Raw genomic sequence first — 21,397 nt, 5'->3', positions numbered from 1 at the left:
GGGGGGACCCCTCTCCCTCCTGACGCGTACCTTCGTTTCAAGTAATTGACATTGGAGGTGAAGGACTGCCGGAAGCTGGAGAACGAAATGTTGCCGGGTGATGGAGCTGTTCCGCAATACTTGGCGCAGCCGCCTCGTCCGGTAATTTTGCCGGTTGCTCGCCGAGCTGCTCCTCGAAGAGATCTCGGACCGCTCCTTCTCCGCAGGGAGGGGTTTCTCTTTCGACCTTTCGCTCTCTTCGGACTTGGCGAGGAAATCGAAGAAAGCCGAGACCGTCGGGTGGAGAAGTTGCGGGGAGATGGCCGCGCGTCGATCGAGCTTCACCGTAAAGCTACTCGAAATTAAAGGGCCCGCTACGAGAGGCAAAGGAGAACCTAAACGATTCGCGTCGAAGTCTGAAACGAGAAAGAAAAGGCCATCGGTCGTCTCGGTTCGCAAAGATTCGTTTCCGACCGGATGCGTCCTAGGTTCCCGAATCGCGTTTACCCGCATTTCGTCGTCGCCGAATCAACGAAAGGGGGGCAACGACTGCTCCGACGTGACTCGCAGTGCAAGCCCTAATGCCGACAAGAACGAGAAGAACGAGGAGAAACACGCGAAACGCTAGGGGACGAGTCGCGACGTCGAGCGATTCTAGTGGAGCGATCAATAATTTGTCCATATAACGGGATGTAAGCACGTGGCTGTCGCCTGGAGAGGGGGAGAGAGGGAAATAATCGCGATTCTCGTGGAGAAACGAAACGCGACGACGGAGACGCCCGTTCCGGTCCTATCGACGGGGTCGGAGGGGGCGGGGGGAACCGTCTTCGCCAAAGCGGCCAAGTGGGTCCGAGTCCGGGTCGGGGGGCGGCGCAGAGTTTCTCGGCCGATCGATACGCACGCACCGCGACCCTGAACTCCCCGAAACACTCGGCCGAAGGAAAGGGGAGAAAACCGTCGGTGGAAGCCTCTCTCCGGCCACTGCCGGCGAGCGCGACCCACCGACCCCGGCTCGGCGGAGGATTGGACTCCCGAGTCCCGAAGTCCGAGGTCCGAGATACACCGTGACGAAAAGAGATCCGTGCCGTTCGACTTACCTATCTCGTGTGCGCGTCCTACCCGCTAGTCCGCCCACCGAGTAGCGAGGCCTGCCGAGCACTGCGAGGGTGTCGCCCGGGGCACCGCGGTCGATAGCTGCGCGCCTGCGCGCCCGCGCGCTCCCATTGGCGCGCGCACCGCGCCGCTCGCGCCCGGCATCTAGCGGCGGCTTCGGGAACCGTGTCCTCGATCGACGCGACTGGAGCTGCGGAGAGCCGAACGCGCGGACAGGCGAGACCTTCGCCGGTAAGCACCGGTAAGCGGGGCCAAATAAAAGAGAAACGGCCGCTCCGGTCCCCTCCATCCGCGGACTACCGCGGACGGAGTCGCCTCCGCCGGGACCAGCGGGGACCGCTGGCCGCCAGTTGCCGCCAGTCGTCTGCGGTCGTCCGAGCACGTCCGAGTGCCAGAGATTCGGCCGGGAGCAGCCGGGAGCGAGAGCGTCGCCGACTCGACCGACCCCGCCCCGGTCCTCGCGAAATGACCAGGGCTCTCCCGCGGAGTGGGGAAGATGTGACGTGAGGCATCTCGCGTTCGGTTGCACGGGAAAGAGAACGAGAGCGAGAGAGGACTCGCGCTCCTTCGGAATGTCGGTGCAAAGGACGAGGGCCCGCGGCGGGCCGATCGCGATCAACTTGTGGTGGATCCTTCTCGTTGTCGGGATCGAACACGTAAGTCGCGCGGGCGCGCGTCGCCTTCGCGTCGAGCCGTCCCAGGACGTTCTTCCTCCTACTTTCCAAGTGGAGAAACGGAGCGTCGGCGCTAATTCTTGTATCCACCGCTCGTATCCTTGACCACTTTCCGGGAACGGCGGGAACCGCCCGATGCAAAAGGCTCCAAAACGTCGAATACCGTTTCTCGAAGAGATCAAAAGTACGCCAAGGTCTATAGGCGCGTCGATCCACGCGAGCGGGGAATCCATGCTTTTGAGGAGCGGCGATACCGCGGCGCACTTGGCGGCCACGCCAAATATGGTACCGTTGAAAACGAACCTTCTCCTTTGACCGCTTCGCGATACTCGGAACGGCGGAACGGCGAAGACGCGTCGCGAGGCGGCGGAGGCGGGGCAACCGCGCGGATTCATGCCGCATGAGCGTTCCTTCCGGTGGACGCGTTACGACGAAACACCGTCGTATACCAGCCGGACCGCCGCTGAATCTTCTCTCGAACGGACGAAGCGCCGGAGACGTCCGGTCCGGTCGGTTCTCGGTCACGGGCCTCGGAGCCGGTTGCCGGTTGCCGGTTGCCGGTTGCCGGTCCCCCTAACGCGACGTCGCTCGAGAAAAAGTGAAAAACGCGGAATCCTAGTGGTACCTCGGCCGACTTCGACTCTTTCGGTCAGCCAAACGGTTTCACCGGTTGCGCCGTCCCGTCCCGTTACCGCTGCTCGAACGGTCCAATGGCGGCTTCGCCCCGAGTGCCGCTGTCCAGTCCCTCGCGAGGAAAATCCGGAAGCCGCCAACGGCGACACCGCGTTTCTCACCATTTTCCCTCGAGCCTCCTCGAACCGTTGAGAACTCCGTCGGTACTTTAATTGGACGCGTCCATCGGTATTGGCGGTGGAATCGCGTGGAGTCGAATTCGGTCCAATGGGCGACCCGAGCGACAGGCGTCTTTGGAGAAAGCGAAACGGGAGGAGCGTTGACCCCGCGGCGTTCTCGAACGCGGAGGATCGACGGCGAAATCTCTTCCGACGAGCCCGAAAGGGAATTCGTCCGTTGCGTCGGGGAAAGTCGGAATTGCCGGCCGATGACGCCGCGAGGGCGAAAGCGACCGGCCCGTCCTCGAGGTGGTCCTTCCCTTGGAACGCCGCGAGAACCCAGTCGAGTCGCGCCGCGACGCCTCCGCGTTCCAGTCGCGTGACGTCACAGCTCGGAACGGCCGAGAGTCGCGTCCTACGCGCCTACCGGGACGAGGCGTGGACGAAAGTCGCCGTAGAGGCGGAAACCGACACCCTCCGGACCGAAAGGCGGCCGTTGACCCCTCGGGACGGCCCTTGGACCGCCCTTGGACCGCCCTTGGGACCGGCCGGGCGAGAAACTCGTTCCATTTTTTATGCCCTCTCGTCCTCGGCCGCGCGGCCGCGCGGCCGCGCGTCCCACTGGGCCCGATGGAGATCCGAAACCCTCGCCAAAGCCGGACGCGGGAGCGGTACCGAATCCGAAACCGGTTGACCAGGGACTTGGTCGCGCGAGGGGTAGCCGCGTTCGCGAGCGACTTCCTTTTCGGCCTCCGCGGGTTCGACCGGGCGGCAGCGCAAGGGCGAGGCCGGGGAAGAAGCCGCATCCAGCTGCGTTGCGTGCATTCCAGGTCGGCGGTCAACTGCTGGACACGGAGTTCCAACCGACGGTGACGGCAACGTGCAAAGCCGGCTACATGACCATCCGAGTGAACGTGAACCAGAGCTTCGTGGGCGCCGTCCACGCGAGGGACTTCCGCACTCCGCAGTGCATGGCACCGGGCAACGGCTCCACCCAAGCCACCCTGGGCATCAACTTGCTCGCCGTCAAGGGAGCGCCCGACTACTGCGGGGTCCTCGTCAACAACGTGAGTCCCGCCCGCCCCCTCCCCCCTCCCCCCGATCCATCCAACGACGTCTCGTCTCGTTTCAGCACACCGAGGAGCGGTCCGTGCCCATCGCCGTCCGGATACACAAGACCTTGGAACTGGCGGACGACAAGTTCTACGTTATCACCTGCGGCAAGGCGGGATTCAAAAATGCCAAGTAAGTCGATCCCGTCCGGAGCCGTCTCCGGCCCACTCGCTCCGAAAGAGCCCGCCGAGACCGGGGACGGACCGATGAAATCGAGACGCGCTCATATTTGCAGAAACGAAACGTCTTTGGTATCCTTGCGACTACTGGACGGCAGAGGACGACGGGTACAGGAAGCCATCTACGGTCACAATTATACTCTGCGCGCAGAGATCTCGCGGCCGGACGGTACGTGCAAGCGGGTCGACCGGATCCCCGAATCGCGTCGAGGAAGGGACGAGACCCGGCCAAAGACGGGGCGGTAAAGCTCTTCCGTTTTCGATTGCAGGAACCTACGGCATCCGGGTCAAGTCGTGCTTTGCCTTCAATAAGAGGAACACCAGCGTATCATTGATAGACGACAAAGGGTAAGCGATGGAAAACGCCGCCGGAGTCGAGCGGCAACCGACTGGAGAAAAATCGGTTCAAAACCTGAATATCTGGCCGGCGCCGAACGAGGGAGACGCGATGGAAGCAGGTTCCCGGTATCGGCGAAAAGCCCCGGCCCCGTCTTTTCGTTTGGTTCACCGGACTGCTTTCACTTTGAGATCGGAAGCGTAGCGTGGCCGATACGCGACTCGTTCTTGACTCGATTCCGGTCGCGCCGACGCCGACGCCAACGCCGACTCCGCAACGGACGGGCAAGCGGGTCAAGGAGGCCCACCTACGCCTGCCGCATACCTTGGCCGAATCGCGGCCGAATCGCGGCCGAATCGAGCCCGCTCGACTCGCGATGGCGACCGTTCCCTGTCTTACCTCGTTAATATCGTCTCGATTAATGTTTACAGGTGTCCCGTCAAAGGAGTCATGACGAAATTCGTCTACGACCGGAACACAGGCTACGCGGACTCGCTCCTGTACTCGATGTTCCGATTCTCGGACAGTCCACAAGTACACTTTCAGTGCGACATTGCAGTTTGCAGAGGTAGGTTGATCGACACCCATGGTAGCTCGGTATTCGTCACGACTTTGCAGCCCGCGTCGGTTCCGAAATTGATCGGGCGTGAGAACGGTAGAGAAATCCGCTATACCCGGAGTTCGACGACGACCGAGGTACGTTACCCGGAAAATCTTCCCTCGATGTCCTATCGGAAAGCGAGGTCGAGTACTCGCGAATCCGTCGAATCGCTCGATTGCCTCGTTAGACCCGAATAAGTCGTATCCGTCGCACGGTTAATTCCGATAGACCGTCGTCGAGTACGACCGCGAGGAGCCAAAGGAGTCATAGGAAACGAAAGCGACTAGAAGAGAGGCGTTATCGTCGATCCAGCCGATCCTCGAGCGGGAGGTGGAGCGGCAATACCCGGGAGAGAACAGGTTTTGCTAAATCCCGATAAACCGAAATCGACGTCCTCGGGATCCTCGGCTCGCGTCCGCGTTCCGCGTTTACGGGTAACGTCGCAGTTCGGTGTTCACGATGGTTCGGTGATACGATTTTATAGGATTACCTCCTCGAGTTTTGCGCCCCGTCTCGCCAACGGGAATACGATGCTAGCCCGAGCTCGCCCCGACTTTGCTAACCTAGGACGACGAATCTTTTGACGATTTGGTGCACCTAGCTCCCCGGTTCAACGAGCAGTTCCCCAACCGATCCGCGAGTAGAAATGGAACTCCCCTTGTGCAATTCCAGGAAGCTGTGGAAGCCCGGCGTGCGACGGGGACGCGGCATCCGGAGTAAAAGACGCCTCCTCCTCGGTCGGCCAGAGCGTCGCCGGAGAAGAAGGAGTCCTCCTGACTGGCACGAGCGTCTTCGTTCTGGAACCCGGCGAGACGCCCAGTAAGTCGTCGAACCTTTCTCCTCTTTCTTCCTCTTGTCCCCCTTGTCGCCCGTTCCGAGTACTCACGGTACCGTACTCTTTGCCCTTTCTTCGCCGGCTCTTTGGTGAAAACTAGTCGAATCGGACGAACTTAGAGGCCGGGGATTTCGAACCAGCGGATCTAAAGTCGACGGATTTATGTTGGAGAATCATTAAAGATGGAGTCGACGTCGGTTTCGAGAGCGCGACCGCGAGCAGGAGTCAATTCCGTAAGAGAGCATCCCTCTCCGTCTTTTCTCATCTTGAGCGAACGTTAATCGCGCTTTGCCCACGGAACCCTGCGCCCTCTTGGTTACATTCGCGCGATCGCTTCTAAATCGATTCGGAAACGAAGACGCGATACCGATCTCGCGCGAATCGGACGGTCTTGTAAATGTCGTCGACGTCGTACGATTACTCGCGGGCAAATAAAAGAGTCGGAGTGCGCGGTCGAAGTGGTAAATAACGCGTACCGCAGGCATTTACGGTCCGGTATCGGCGATACCGCAGACGGGCGAGTCGGTTCGCGTCGGACGGAGGAATTTGCATAAAACTCGTGCCACCATTCTACGGCGACCGCCGCGTCGATACCGATATTACCCCAATATAATACCCAGAGGCAATGCCTCTCTCGCTCCGTGGAACGCTTCCAACTTCCGCCTTGTCCTCGAATCTCGGCGAATCCTCCTCCGAGTCCCTAGTGAAAATTTCTTGAAAACGACTCGGTGCCTACGAAAACTCGTCCGGGTAGCCGAGTGAGCGCAACCTTCCGTTCGTTCCTTTTCAGACGTGCAGACGCTTTACGAGGACGGGAGCGTGCATCCCGCTTGGCTGCTGTGGTTGGCCGTGGCCCTTGGCATCCTCTTCGTCGTCATGCTCATCATCAACATTTTCCTATGCTCCGCGATGACGTGCAGTTGCGCCCGAACCGAGATCATCGAGAAGGAGCCCTCGATCATCGAGGACTACGATCCCTATCGAAGCAGCTGGCACGGATCGCAATACGGCTCGAGGTTCGATAACGATAACTTGTCGATAACGTACGCGCCCGCTAAGGCCCGGGTAAAGGCTCGCATGCGGATTAAACGGAAACGTCCTTCTAGGCATTTTGCGAAAACTCGGCGTACCGGGACGCGCGGGCGTTCCCGGGCCGACGAGACGAAGGTATCGCCAAAGAAACCGAACGACTTGGTCCAAGGTTGGGAATAAAATCCTCGCGTGCTAGCGGGAGGAAGGTACGAGTCGCGACATTAACGGTCGTAAATCTTTGGAAGCCCTTGCAATTTTTACCTCGAGATCTCGTAAATCAAGTTCGAGAGGAGTTTCATGGCGGGCAGGCAGGGAGGCGCGCAAGGTCCACGAGGCCGTAAAAGGAAGACGTCGAGAATTTCGTCGGGTCGCAATCGACGTCTCTCCGAGAAGGAAAAACTTGAAAAATATTAACCTCGGTCGGTATTCCCGCACGACCCGTGGATACGTATTCGTGCGTGCGGAAGACGATGCGAAACGCGGACCGTTGTGACGTTTAAGAATGACGGCGGCTAGTCGTAGAACGTACAGTTTGTTCGACGCTTATAAACATCGCTTATAAAAAGCGAACATCGGTTGAACGCGCTCGAAACCGCTACCGGCCGTAAGTCTCGTTGCACACGAGCGTATCGCTCTCGTGCTCTCTCCGTATCCGGAATTGCCCGGAGAAGATCCATTGTTCGGCCTAAGAGTAGCTTTGACGGTAATTTCCCGTGGCGCCGGCGACGTATCATCTTGCATCCGCGATTTCCGCATTTCTCGGATTACCCGTGTCCACGTGGCATCGAGAATGCGGGAAACTCTCGTCGATAGTGCGATAGTTCCCGGCACATGTATAATTCATGGACGAGGGTACCGTTGGCGGGGTATGGCTGGCACATTTGTGCACACCGTAACGGCCCGTCGATGCGTCGCGCGAGAAGAGGCTCGTGCGCTTTCGGTTTGGGCGGGTTAATCCGTCATTTTCCAGAGGCGTCGAAACCAATGGCCTCCGTGAGCGCTGCGCGGCAGCTGCGCACCTTCGATCGTTTTAACTCGTAACTATTCTAACTTTTTCCAGATATTCGCTCAATGGAAAGCCAGGTTACGCTTCCGGAGGCTCAACGATGAACTCTACGAGGTCGATATCGACGAATAGCGACCATTACGCGATAGTGCACTCTCGGCCAGGAAGCCGGTACTCCGGTCCAGGACACAAGCACCACCACCATCACAGAGGACCCCCCTCGAACATCGGATCTCACTACTCGGCCAAGTGAGCGAACCGTTGCCTTTGCTCCGTTCTACCCTGCGACCGACGGACGGACCGACGGACGGACCGACGGACGGACCGACGGACGGACCGACGGACGGACCGACGGACGGACCGACGGACGGACCGACGATGCTCCCGGGTACAACGGAGGGCCCACGGAGAAAGAGAAGCTGACCCGAAGGTGGGCCGATAGCCCTCTACGCTAACTATGCCGAATAATTTTTTAATAAGACTACGCTGCTTGCAGTTTTCTAGTGACAAACTTCCGTTCCAGCGATGAGATACGTGAACACGAAACGAGAACGTAGTCGTTCACGGCTGGGACTTTTCCTAATGCGATGCCAAGTTCTGGCTACGGTATTTGGATAAATTAGCGAACGATCGTCCTCGTCACGCTTTCCGTCCAGTAATCTTTGCTCGAGGTGCTACAACGACTTCACTTTGAAAACTTGTAGCAACTTCCGGAGAACTCGTGAATGACGCATCTCCCTGTACATAAATTCGGTTAACGTTGACACGTACAACTTGGAAAAAATTTGCTCGAGAGCAGTCTGGCGTCCTGGCTCTCTTTGTAGGCAATATTAACATAAGGAATTAACGCTCAATAAGTAATACTAAATATTTTAGTAACCACTGAACGAAGTAAGCGGTCAACATTTATGGTTCGTAAGCGTGTAAAAGAAATGAACTCTCCAAGTTCCCCAGCGATGCCATGGACTGTTTCGATACAAGAAAAGACTGTCCTTGGCCAAAATCAATGGCAAATCATTATCAAATGTTGCTACTAGACATTTACACGAAAGACGAGCGTTTTTATGAGAACACGTCGTATGCATGAATGTTAAAAAAAAAAAAAAACATACATATATATTTTTGACTAACTTTACATTTTTGAAGCGTATTGTCAAATAATATGATATAAGTGAACGGAATTAAACTATCGACTTTGAAATCAATGCCCTCTCGAATTTATTCGTGTGATGTCATCGCAACGAAGTGCATCGTCATTCCGCTGGCTTTTGATTCGATCGCGTGACCCTTCCAACCACTAATTCATACCGCTCATCCCTAACGGAGAAATTTTCCTAAAGTACTCTCAATCGGCCAATCCGGATTGTCTTGACGTTGCGAAAATATTTATTTCAAAGCAAATGATGTCGTTTATAAACTATATTTGCGCCTCAACAATGTACAGTGAAATTTTATTTCAAACTTTGGAAACGTGAGTACAGGATGACGCGAATCGCAGAGCCTAGTTTAAGTACTATACATTAGCAGTGGCAATATAAAATCCTAGGGTGTCGATTTCGTATTAACGTTCTTTCACTTTATTGCACTGCACGATCAATAAGTACATGATATAAACATCATATACGAAGGAAGGAAATTCATACTCTGGATACAGGATCGATCCTGTATCTTTGGCGTGGGGACTCACATTTCTCGCTCTGTCATCTCACGTTAGTTTACTTACCCGATTGTGTACCTTCCGAGTGAAAATGTGAAATCCCTAGAGTCAAGGAACTCGGTCCGAGATCTCACGCGAGACCGATCGAGTAATCCCACGCCAAATATACCAATCTTTTTTTTACCATAGTGAATGTCATGGATTCGCGAGAGGTGTTCACTAATAGCATTTTCACTAGATTCGAGTTACGGAATCGACCCCCAGGCCACGAGTGGATTAAAAATGTCGATTTCCCCCGGAGCATCTTTTACTTTTGAATCGTCGCATATCACGTGTATCAACACTTTTCGTGTAATACTACGATCTTCCAGATATGCACGAGAAGAAAGAATCTACCCGCCAATAAAAGTCCGCGCTTTAATGAAACACAATGTCGCAAACCTTGTGCACTTTGAAAGATCTTTCCGTACAACTACCACGGTCACTCACTAAATATCAGAATAACGCTATGGTTTATGCGAATCGTGTTACATAAGGACCTTAAGTTATTTCATATACTTCCACCAGTCAATGTTCTAAGCTCTTGTCGCGTTTAACGAGATACACTGACGTCGTACAGCAGTCAAAGTATATATCCATTTGTCAAAGAGAATCCCAAATCAGAGAGTTAAATCGTTACCCATTTACCGGTCCGCTATATTTTTTACCACTGCTTGCAGGGCGGATGGAATACATAGAGGACACATCATTTCAGGCTTACTGGTTCGGTACAATACATTACCCAATAATTGTGCGGTAGATGGAAGAGGCATTGGTTGAGCCATCAGTAACTCGGCTTCCATTCCCGGAATGATTTCAGACCGATATACCGAGAGGGGGAAGTGATGACCGCAAGTGAACACCATCGCATCTTCTTTTAGGGTTACGAAACGAGATACTTGATCTGGATCCTAATTTATCCGAAATTCACCAACAGATACGAGAATGGTCTTAATCGTACTAGATTGTTCCGGTATCAAGGAAATTGAAATCACCTAAGAATAACGAGGTAGAATTCAGATCTGTCTTACCGTGATGTGCACGAAAGGACGGGAAGCCGAATTTTCTGATATGGTACTTGTAACACCTTCCATCATTTGCTCAGCAGTTTCGTTACCATCGGATCCAGGGTAACCGGTAAGAGGGGGTCCGTAATGGTTTGCTACCAACTGAGACAGCATCTTTACGTATTCGGGTGTTGGCTTGCCTGCGAATTAACGAGTTTACAACTATTTATGACAACCTCCAACGAATTTCGGATACACGCTACACGATGAATATTACATTGCGAGTTGATAAATACATTGACACGTTTAAAACGGTCCACAAGAGGTTAGAAAACAAAACAGAGTACAAGAAGGTTAGGGATATATGCTATAATCGATATATGCTTACCTTGATCTATATGTCCTAAAACCACTGAACAAACGTGAAGACAAAATTTAGTAGATACGGAATTAATGACGTCCTTATCTTTCGTGTCCGTTTCATCTATATTCGAAATGACGCCGTCACTTGGACTGCAACGTAAAAAATTGCAATAAATCATTCGATAAATCTACTCACTAATGTGATTTATCGGAGGAATTGACTGTTCTCAATAACCATCGATTTAAAATGAATCAACTTACCAAAAGAGTAACAAACCCATGGGGTAAAATAATTTGCCCATGTACTCCAAAAAGATGTTCTCTAAATTTTGCATCGACAGACTGTGCGCGGACCAAAAGTCGATGGCGTTTGCCAATGTATCGCGCACTTGGGCGTGGTCATTGCCTTCGACCTCGTTAATATAAAATTTAATCGCATCTATGGCTTCCTGAGTTACGTTGCCCTTTCGGTCGTCGTTCACGGATATATTCTTTTCGGTCATGCCCGCGTCTTTGTGACTCGTTAAAGCGGTACCAGGTAGCGAGGAATTAGTCAAAATATCCGCGAATCCTAAAACATTTGGCTTGTTGCGAAGTGAATCGCACACAAAGTCACTGCCAAATATGAGAGTGCCGACCCATTGCGACAAGAGAGCCGCTTCCATTTCTGGGTCGACGGCGTTCCCGATGCTATCTTCGCTAATGTCTTCGTAAAGTTCTTCCGAGCCCCCTTGGCAGTCAAATGTGTGCAATTCCTGTTCCAGCACTTGAAAGCTGTCCAACGACTTACTAGCTGGCATCTTGATTTTCGACTTAATTACGCTCTCCTCTAAGTGATCGACAATGTTCTGTTCGACTTGTCTATCAAACAATTCGGTATTCTTTTGTAAATGGCTGATTTGTGCGTCCTCATTTTCCGACTCGCCTTGCGAACATTTAGATGATTCTATTTCTGCATTTTGCACTTCTCGGTCAAGTAATGTCTCGTCGGTGGGATATGAAGATGCAATAGACACGTGACGAGACGCATCCAATGCTCTCAGCTGGTAACCGAGAGCTTGACCATAATTTTTCTCCAAAAGTGCCAGCTTGGAACAGGCTTGATAGTTACCCAAGCGCGTGCACTGAAAATAAGGCGAACGTCGAACGAAAGAAATTACTATAACCTTCGAAGACTTCAAGAATGTTCACCTACATTTCCGTAGACATCCGTAGACATAATAACGCAAAACTTACCTTTTCCATAATTTCCGAGCTGTCGTACATCTCGTGGAATTGTTCCAAAACGTAATGGAACGTTTCCTCACCTGGACATTTCTCAATGGTCGTCAAGGGAAGGACGAGTCCCGCCAAAGGGGTTACGTCGTAACATTCATACGAAATTATTGGGCTTGGAATATTAGGTACTGGACTAGGAGTATCCAAAGCTGGCTGTGACGCGTGAGGTACTCGAACGACGCGTTTCGAAGCCTTTAGTAAAACGAGTTTATCGTCCATTCCACGGAAATCCTTTGCGGGAGGTCGCCCCAATCTCCCCAACGTATTACTACCCCATGCTAATACCGTACCCCCTGAAACACACAAGTATATTACAATAAATAATTAATTGTATTACAATCAGATTTTTTTAAGAAAAATCTTTTATTTTACCTGGTTGCACTGCAACGGTGAAGTCACTTCCGCAACAAATTCTTACGGTTTTTATCGTTTGAACGAGTTGATTCGTTAATTCCTCGGTAGCATTCGTCAGGTCCGATATACATCCATCGTCCCTCCCGGTACTTACGACGAATCCATTTTCATTGTTCGAATTCGATTTATTTTCTGTCGATCTGTTATGGGACCTAGGAGGTACTTGGACCAAAACGGACGCGGCATTATAGTTAAGGGGCGTTGGCGATGGAACTTCCCGACGATTACCATTTCCTATTTGCCCGTCCAAATTACGGCCCCAAGTATAAACGGAACCATCTTTTGTCAAAAGAGCCGAATGGTGACAACCCGTCGATATCTACTTGATACAGCATAAAAAATAGGTATCACTGTCCTGAATGTTTGCGACAACTAATAAATACCAAATCTAGCAGTTTTACATTCCATCCCGTGAAAGCCAGATTACAGTACGTTTTTCGTAATTAACGGTGCAGAACGAACTGATGAGTAATTGTGCGTACCTGGACAATTTTTCCGTTAACTAAACTCGTATCGACCAGAGCGGGTTTTAAATGCGACTGATCCTTCTCGAGCAATCCAACACTTAAACCTCTCAATGTGGGACTTTTCGATGACTTTACTCCGTCGGACTTTCTCGGTTCGCTGGTCATTTGAGTATCGTTATTGCTTCCGGCACTGAACTCCGTCTCGTGCACGTCCTTTAGAATAATCTCGTCACTAGGTTCTTCCTTGAACTGATTTATATTTTCTGGACTCTGATCTTTCTTCTCGCTGGTAGCTTGATGTTTTTTCGATTTCTTTTGCGCGTGGGCTTGTAGTCTTAAAACCTGGGGACTCGCTCCCCACGTGTACAGTTTATTTGTCTCGCTAATGGCAAGCTAAAAATCATATAAAGTGCATGGGTCAATTTTTCGTTTTGAAATAGAATTTTCAAACTTCACCTTAATTCGGATTTTACTTAAATTCTTCAAAACGATTACGACGAAGAAGCACAAAACATAATGCCACTTTTTAAAACTTACATTATGAAAGTATCCGGTTGCAATTAATGATATTTTTTCTGGCAATAAGGAAATTTTAATTGGCACTGAACTTTTCATGTTATTGCCATTTCCAAGTTGTCCAAAGATGTTACTCCCAAATCCGTAAACGTATCCCTCTGCGGAAAGTGCAATCGTATGCGCGTGCCCAGCACTAACGTGCTTGATAACGACGCCAAGTAATGCAGTTACCAACGTTGGTGTGTTAATCTCGTCTGTATTCCCGTGACCAAGTTGTCCGTGAACGCCCCAACCCCAGGTAAAGACTCTACCGTCAACAGTCAAGGCAACCGAATGGTATTGCCCAGCAACGGCGTCTACTATTATCTCTTGAGCCAAGCATGTTATTAATTCAGGACTTGGACTCTGGGCCAGTTTACCTAATCCTAATTGACCAAATTGACTCCCTCCCCACGTATAAACACCATTATTAGTTACAGCTAGCGTGTGACAGCGTCCACACGATACGCTTAAGATTTCTACTTCCATATCATGAAATAAACCGACTGCTCGTGGGCTCGCGTATCTGGAAATCGACGGCCCCGTTCCTGGGACAAAAATGAAATATCACTTATTTCCACGTCCCGTTGTCGTTTACTACCGATAAGTGCAAAACGATCGTGAACGAAAATTCACTCGGAATTAACGGGCCATGCATTATCACCGACTCACCCAAGCAGCCATGTAGTGCACCCCCCCAAGTGTAAACGTTTCCGTTTCTTATCAAAGCTGCGTGAGAAAATCCAGCACTCAGGAGCCTTCTTTTGAAGTCTATATCGGTCTCAGCACCTTTACGATCCTTAAAATAAAATACAATATTTAAAAATAATTATACAATAACTGGACGCGTTTATTATTTAAATACTCACGTTTGTAAATTCCTGAGACCGAAAACGCTTCATAAGCATGGGATTATAACTTAACATTGGCACTCTCTCGTGAATAAATGTAGTTAAAACAAGTACAAAGGTGTGTACAATTTGTTCTAACAGGACCCCTAACAGCCACTGAAATCAATATGCGCGTAGGGTAATCATCCAACGGATAACTATTGAATTAATACGATAGCTGTTATAATGTTAAAAAGTTACGATTATTTTACTTACGATATCTCTGAAATCTCCGCAACTATCCAAACTCGATTGAGAACTTCGCGAAGCAATTTTAACCTGACTTCTGTACCGAATTAACAGTGGGCGTAACACTGGATTAGTTGGGTCGTACAACGTCAGTAGTCTCTGCATTCAAAAATATCGGAATATTAAATAATATTGTATTTGGGCGACATAATGGCCTTGACCCCGGAAAGGTCAGTGGTAGGAGTTATTCGAAAGAAAATTTGCACCCAACGGATATACCCACCTGGAGGAAGAAATTGTGAAAATTTGAAAGATTCTCCGCAACAAAGGCCACGTGGCGTTTCAACAGAACCGGATTGCTCAGCAGGGCCTGTATTAGATTCGGTTCACTGACACATATCAGCAAGCTGTCTAAAATTAAGAAAAGCCTGAATTCTTCTCAAAACTGTCACAGGGCTTTTGCAACTTACAATTGCTTTGGTACATTGAAGGGTGTAGCTTTAACGGTGGGAATTGCATTAACATCTCCAATACTTGTGCATAAAGACCTCGTTGTGTTGCTAGATGGTGTAAAATCTTCCAAAGATTAGTCTTCCCAGCAATACTGACCGCCAGAAGTTCATCATAAAAAGTGTTTGTAGACAAGAAGTATCTGAAATTAAAGCAATACTTGCTAATATTATTTATATAATTATTTACAACGGCACTATTTTTCTCTTGGCAGGGGCAACAAGCATATTGTTACTAATTATTATAATTTTCGTTCCACTGATCTTACATCGAATGCAAAATATGAACTAACATCACCAGAGACATTCAATTATTTGATCAATTTAAATAAACCTACGGATTATTTAAGAAAAAGATATTACTCACAAAAAGTCATTGTGAACATGTTTCACTCTGTGTGTGCCCGCCCTGAGGGTAAGTTCCGTAAAGGCTAAAACACTTAAATTGGATAAATGTATTCTCGTCGCCATTGGTAATTCTGTGACAGAGGGTGGTGTCAAGAATTCGGTAAGACAGGTCAGAAGTTCCGAAGTTTGACCAGCGGATGCAAACTTTAATACACTTTTCAATAAGCGACACTGTACAAGAGAATTCGTTATTCGATTGTCAAGAACATTCAATTTCCAAACCCCAGTATGTGTACTTCAAATTCACCTCACCTTAGATAATTTATACAAAATCACAGCCTGAGGAAATTCTTTTCTCATTAAAAGTATATCTCCGGCATATTCAAACAACTGCTTTGTATTCAGTCCAAATGCATAAGCCAATTTTCTTGCCTTTTCCAGCTCTTTCCTTATTAGTACCATATGCATAAAGACAGAGACTAACGATTGCCTGGCAACAGATTATTTTTCTTATTATTAATAGTCGTGCAATTTCTTCTGATGCAACATGAAAATAAAAATAAAACTGCAGAAAAAGTAATAAATGAACGTTTCCCATTAACTGTTTCGACCCGACTTACCTAAGAACAACTTTATATACACCTAAATTCGTAATAATTGTACAAGTATCCACAGGAGGCACGTCGATTTTGATATCTTCGACTTTCTTTGGCATCGTATATCCTTGTTCCTTATTCTCAGCAGATTCTTCCTTTGGAGATATCGTCTCACGGTCTGTTTCCCAATAAATATTTTTTATAACTTCCTCGGCATTATCAAAAGAACAATGTCCAACAATAGAGGGACCGACTTTAGATGCTTCATTAACGGGCAAATCTACTTTCGACAATGGACACGATACAATGTACAACGATCGCTTCGATAGGTCGGTAACAAAAAAGAACCACCTCGTAAGCAAAATATTGTAGCAAGACTCTGGCATTTTGTGCGCATACGACGACATTGCAGAAGATTTAATTTCAATAACCTGAAAAAATTACGATAACATTTAAGTATAATAAAGCATTACTACGTACGTACGTTCATGTGTGTTAAAAGGGCGAGTATTCGGTACTTAAATCGAAAGAAAGAACAGAAACGGATTATTCAAAGAACATACAATGCCAAAAGTTGGAAATATCGGTGACTTACAGTAACATGACTCGTAAGTTGGTGGTAACCCAACATATACAAATGCTGCCCTTGTCTCGTATACTGAGGTATTAGAAATATGTCTTTCGATAATGGCTCGGGATTAAGTAATTCCGTTTTTCCTTCCAACGAAATGGTAAAAGCGGAATTACAGGATATTATCTCATCGGTGCCCGGACCATGACCTAAACATCGTAATCATGTTACTACTTATGTTCTTGCAAATCTAAATGTCTTAAATTTCAAAAATATGAACCACCTTGTGGTAACAGCGAGCCCCCTAAATTGCGAGTTCTGCACTCAGCCAATTTTTGCTTAAGAACAGTAAGTTTTTCTACAGACAATTGTTTCAAACTTTGCAATCTTGATCTGGGATAATTTTTTGAATCTTCATTGATATTGTCATCCGTCGACTGTTGGGATGCATAAACATGCAGGACTGATTTCTCATTTTCTATAGGACAGATGTAGCCATTTGTGCATTTCTCCAATATCAATCTCCATTGTTGTTTTGATTTTCCTGTTATAAGTAGGAATACCGTATCTAAGCTATTATTTCGACAAACGTGGAGATCGGTAACAGGCTCGTTAATGTGTGTGCAGCCCACTTGTTGTCCAATTTCCAAATTAATAAGTACAACTTCGCCTTCTTCGGTTCCCAGAACTGCTAAATGGTTGGCTCGAACTTCACCCTGCCACCAGACTATCGATGTTGGCCTGAAATAATTGTCGTCGTATCCACTTCATTTATAGCGTATAATATCTCATCCTCCAAATGGTCTACCTAAATAATTTTTGGTGTAACTTAAAGAAAAATATGGACAACTCCTTTTTTAATAGAAATGACCTACTTTGGTGGAATAGATAAAGGTAACGATTATAAATCATACCTAGAGTAGGAAGACTGTGAATTAACATCGGCTAAAGAAGTTATGTCATTTATTGCCCATCTATGATCAATGATTAAACTCTCGTCGACCAATGCCAATGCAGGTATAATGTGAAGCGACCCATCGATGGATGCAGCGAGCAACCATGATCCAGATGGATCAAAACACAGAGCAGTTATGGTTTTGCGAAGATTTTGAAACCACAGAACCCTTTTAAGAATAGATGGACTTTTGGCTTCTCTCCGATAATGAAGAATCAAGTCTGTGTTTTCTGTTGTAAATGCAAGCAGTTTCCTTCCATGGAGTTCGCAGAATGCACTCAAGCAGATCCCAGTTGCCTTGATAAGACATTGTAGTTCGAACAAACCTTCTTCGATAAAATCTGTCTTGCGAGCAAGATTTTCAGCTTCGGCTCGAGCCATCACAGTAGTCAGTGAGACAGTTTAGGAGATATTTGCATTTTACCTGTAATAAACAGCACCAATTCAATTTAATTTTCTAGTTTTATAATTTCATTGCCTCCTTAAATTTGCTATACCCACAATTGGAGTACAAATGGGTTTGTTACAAGCATTTTGATACGAGTGATTAACATTATGGAACAATAAATGATTTTCTGGACATGACCTCATAAAAGGTCTGCTGTTATCTACGATTGAGAAAAGTAAGATGATCGTGGCAACGTCAAAAGTATACGTAACGATAATTCTCAATAAATGTACATTCATACGCTCTCCTGTTGAGAATCTAAGATGTTAGATTGACAATGATCAACCGATTGACATACAAGCAATGACATTTAGAATCGATGCAACTGATTTTAATTGGATATATAGAAAGCACAGACAAAATGCAGCGACACGTTATTTAGCTGTTGCAAAATGAAAAAATACTTATAAATTAAACTCACTCTCGAAGAATTTAAAAGTTTCCATAGAGTCTTAGATCCTGTTCTGGGGCTTAATGATCATTTTCAACAAGTTAAATCCAACGTGTACTACCTCCGTTACTAACACCACCCATTACCACTTAGCGCGTGCGTCGAAAACACTAAGTCATTCTAGTAACCTCAGTCATATTCCACACAGATCTTAACACTTCGCCAAATTTCCGTCGTAATGGGCGATCGCTTCCCAATACCATATTTATTCTCGGAAGCTGCCACCGCTCAGCATTACGAAAGAGTGGCTTACACTGTCGGACATAACCACAAAAATCATCTTCCGTACGCGAGCCCAAGATTCGCCTTGTCACTGCTCGTGACCGAAATGTTAGATCGCAAAATCTTGTTTAATAACAATTTAATTTTTCATGCCCGGTTAACGGGTTCATTAATATATGCTATGTATAAGCTAAACACGTAAGGATATATTTTACGTAGCTTACCCTATTATAACGGCGTATCATATTCCAATGGACGAAAATTCCATGAGAAGATAGTACAAAGTCCACTGGGATGGATGGAGCAGAAATACCTCCGCGCGGGTTGTCTTCTTGTTAAAAACGTATTACCGTCCTACTAACAACAAACCTCCCTTCCGCACCAGACGTCATTCCTCTCATTTGTTCTCACTTCCCTCGACCACCCTCGACCAGAGATGAGTTGGGAGATCGTTCACGGACAGGGTCGCGCGATCGCGTCCTCTGCTGCCCCTCGGTGGAGGATGCAGACGGCTAATGCACTTGCCACCTGTTACAACTCTGGGCAGCCGGAGAACCGGCTGAAAAAGTGAAGAACTCCTCACAAAAACACCAAACAAAGTCACCGGCCTGATAAAGGACCGTGATTGGTCGATCATCGCTCGATCCTTGCGGTGGGAGAAAACTTAGACAATTTGCGATAAGTCATGGGAAGGTGTTGCGTGCCACCTCCTCGGTTGTCCTATGTCCTGTTAGGAATCGGAAGTTTCAACCTGGGGGCAAATGTGTGAGCTACCTCCATGCTTCACCGAGAGGCAGCACAGAACGCGAAGGCGCGACCATGCCCTCGAGCCAACTCATCTCTGCTCTCGATTGTTCTCGACTCGACTCTCTTATGAAGTGGCGTCAATGCATGTGACTGTATATGATTGCACGCGCATGCATGCGTCACTTAAGGTGTTTCATCTTTCTTACGGTTAGAACACGTGTTACGTGTTTTTGGCCGTTTAATATCACATTTTCATTACCTCCTTATCGATTCCAGTATCTCGTAAATTCAATCATGTACAAAGAAGATTTTAATGCGTACGTGGGTAGCAAATCCGGAGTTTTTAAAGGTAAACTTGATGACTCTGCAAAGGTTAAGAAACCGAATTTGTTATTTTCTTGGACCAACTTATCTCTCTTGTACCAATGTATCAATAATTACAAATGTGCAAAATAAGTTGTTTCGCTAAATGTATACACGTATATTATGGGACCGGAAAGAAATCCATTATTTCGGTACAAATTTCCAGTATAAAACTAATGGATTTTTTCACCGGTTACCTTAATATATTAAGTTTTGTATTCTAATTACAGGTGTTCAGATATCGAAGAAGGCATGCATAACAAAAAACTTGCAGAGTCTGGTTTCCATAACGGATGGTCACCAAATGACACAAATGGCATGGGGTGATAACAACGAAAAAGAAATTCTATTGGCATGCGGTAAAAATGAAATCCAGAGGTCATGCCCATTGATAACTTATCATTTGTTGTATCGGTATATCGTATAATGTATGTTTTAACCGATCTTTTTTTACATTAGTGTACGGACTTATGACACAGAGAATTTGGCATTTACATCTACGTTTCATTGCGATGTTGGAAGTGGCGGTATTAATGGAATCAGTCGATGCGATAGGTGCATAATACTATCAATCGTTATTTCCATACCTAATTTTTTAAAATATGGTGTAATATTTAATTTTCTTTATAGCGGGGTGCTAACGGCGGTAGAATCTGGACATGTGACTTTATGGACATTTTCCAATGGCGGTCAACTAGTTGTAAATGCAGGAGAGAATTTGCACAGAATGAAGCACGATAAAACCAACAAAAATATCATCGCTACAGGTGGCTTGGAACATGAACTGAAACTTTTTGATTTGGAAACACAGAAGCAAACATTTGTTGCAAAAAATGTTCCACACGACTGGTTACAGTTAAGAGTTCCCGTTTCTATATCCGACATTGAATTTCTACCAAATTCAACTAAAGTGGTCACCGTTGGTAAATTTGGACATGTAAGTAATATTTATAATTTCTTTTTTTCTCAAACGTACAAGCACTTAGTTACATACATCTGGTTATCAAGTGTTAATGAGTATTAAAGATACGCCTGTACGATCCCACGTCTCAAAGAAGGCCAGTGATCAACTTGGAGATAAAAGAAACTGCCCTCACCTGTCTAGCTACATGTGGTAGGGAAAGGTATGGATTTCATTTGCAGCATCCGTTTGCTAAAATGTTAGCAACGTAAATCTCTTACCACCCATGCTTGCAGACACATTATCGTTGGTTCTGGGCGAGGAACATTGAATCTCATTGATTTGCGGAACGCAGGACGAGTATTAAATAGTTATAAAGGCTGCACAGGAGGCATAACCGCGATAGTTTGTAGCAATAGCGAACCTGTTGTCGTCAGCAGTAGTCTGGATAGACATTTGAGAATTCATCACTTGGAAACGAAGGAATTGTTACGACAGGTAGGTTTGAGGGGTGCAAAATGGTTCGTGTTCTTTCGTTTACGTTAATGAGACTGAAATTACTTCAAGGTATACTTGACGTCCAAATTAACTTGCATGGTAGTACGGTCCAACTTTGGCTTAGAAGAAAACGACACGTTTCACGAAAATGCCAATAAAAACGAAGATATAATCGACACCTGGGCCTAAGATGGTAAAACGAAGAAAAGTTTTATGAGCCACCATTAATAAACGGCATCTTGAAACGAATTCGAGCTTTGACTTGATTT

General features: G+C 47.6%; 3 protein-coding genes across 6 annotated transcripts; 2 read left to right on the top strand and 1 right to left on the bottom strand.

Moving 5' to 3' along the window:
- Positions 1-1,454: 1,454 nt before the first annotated feature.
- Positions 1,455-8,865, top strand: LOC105694571. Of its 3 annotated transcripts, XM_012415386.2 has the most exons (10): positions 1,455-1,748; positions 3,388-3,624; positions 3,690-3,802; positions 3,906-4,018; positions 4,119-4,197; positions 4,618-4,754; positions 5,460-5,606; positions 6,413-6,638; positions 7,715-7,946; positions 7,995-8,865. In XM_012415386.2, the coding sequence occupies exons 1-9, from the start codon at positions 1,665-1,667 to the stop codon at positions 7,911-7,913; spliced, it is 1,335 nt and encodes a 444-aa protein (XP_012270809.1). In that variant the 5' UTR covers positions 1,455-1,664; the 3' UTR covers positions 7,914-7,946; positions 7,995-8,865. The 3 variants fall into 3 exon arrangements, with proteins under 3 accessions (XP_012270809.1, XP_012270808.1, XP_012270810.1); XM_012415385.2 differs by having other exon boundaries at positions 7,715-8,865; XM_012415387.2 differs by lacking the exon at positions 1,455-1,748 and adding an exon at positions 1,964-2,051 and having other exon boundaries at positions 7,715-8,865.
- A 158-nt stretch (positions 8,866-9,023) lies between these two features.
- Positions 9,024-19,070, bottom strand: LOC105694570. Of its 2 annotated transcripts, XM_012415384.2 has the most exons (21): positions 18,844-19,070; positions 18,368-18,651; positions 17,458-17,922; positions 16,827-17,284; positions 16,568-16,752; positions 15,997-16,403; positions 15,689-15,866; positions 15,396-15,607; positions 14,990-15,171; positions 14,803-14,930; positions 14,547-14,678; positions 14,310-14,447; positions 14,113-14,239; positions 13,423-13,988; positions 12,901-13,278; positions 12,377-12,737; positions 11,963-12,297; positions 10,988-11,850; positions 10,752-10,876; positions 10,388-10,563; positions 9,024-10,267 (listed from the first exon to the last, which is right to left on the bottom strand). In XM_012415384.2, the coding sequence occupies exons 3-21, from the start codon at positions 17,877-17,879 to the stop codon at positions 10,001-10,003; spliced, it is 5,640 nt and encodes a 1,879-aa protein (XP_012270807.1). In that variant the 5' UTR covers positions 17,880-17,922; positions 18,368-18,651; positions 18,844-19,070; the 3' UTR covers positions 9,024-10,000. The 2 variants fall into 2 exon arrangements, with proteins under 2 accessions (XP_012270807.1, XP_012270806.1); XM_012415383.2 differs by lacking the exon at positions 18,368-18,651.
- Positions 19,071-19,525: 455 nt separating this feature from the next.
- Positions 19,526-21,377, top strand: LOC105694551 (WD repeat-containing protein 74). The gene is made up of 7 exons (XM_012415343.2): positions 19,526-19,715; positions 19,960-20,107; positions 20,189-20,284; positions 20,360-20,666; positions 20,756-20,853; positions 20,927-21,128; positions 21,198-21,377. Exons 1-7 carry the CDS (start codon positions 19,541-19,543, stop codon positions 21,315-21,317), a joined length of 1,146 nt encoding a protein of 381 aa, XP_012270766.1. The 5' UTR covers positions 19,526-19,540; the 3' UTR covers positions 21,318-21,377.
- The last annotated feature ends 20 nt before the right edge of the window (positions 21,378-21,397 follow it).

This window comes from Orussus abietinus, unplaced genomic scaffold (assembly GCF_000612105.2).
Source record: "Orussus abietinus isolate OABI.00-Male unplaced genomic scaffold, Oabi_2.0 scaffold80, whole genome shotgun sequence".
Classification (NCBI taxonomy): domain Eukaryota; kingdom Metazoa; phylum Arthropoda; class Insecta; order Hymenoptera; family Orussidae; genus Orussus; species Orussus abietinus.
The sequence above is the reverse complement of the archived record's forward strand: the minus strand, read 5'-3'. Positions and strand labels throughout refer to the sequence as shown.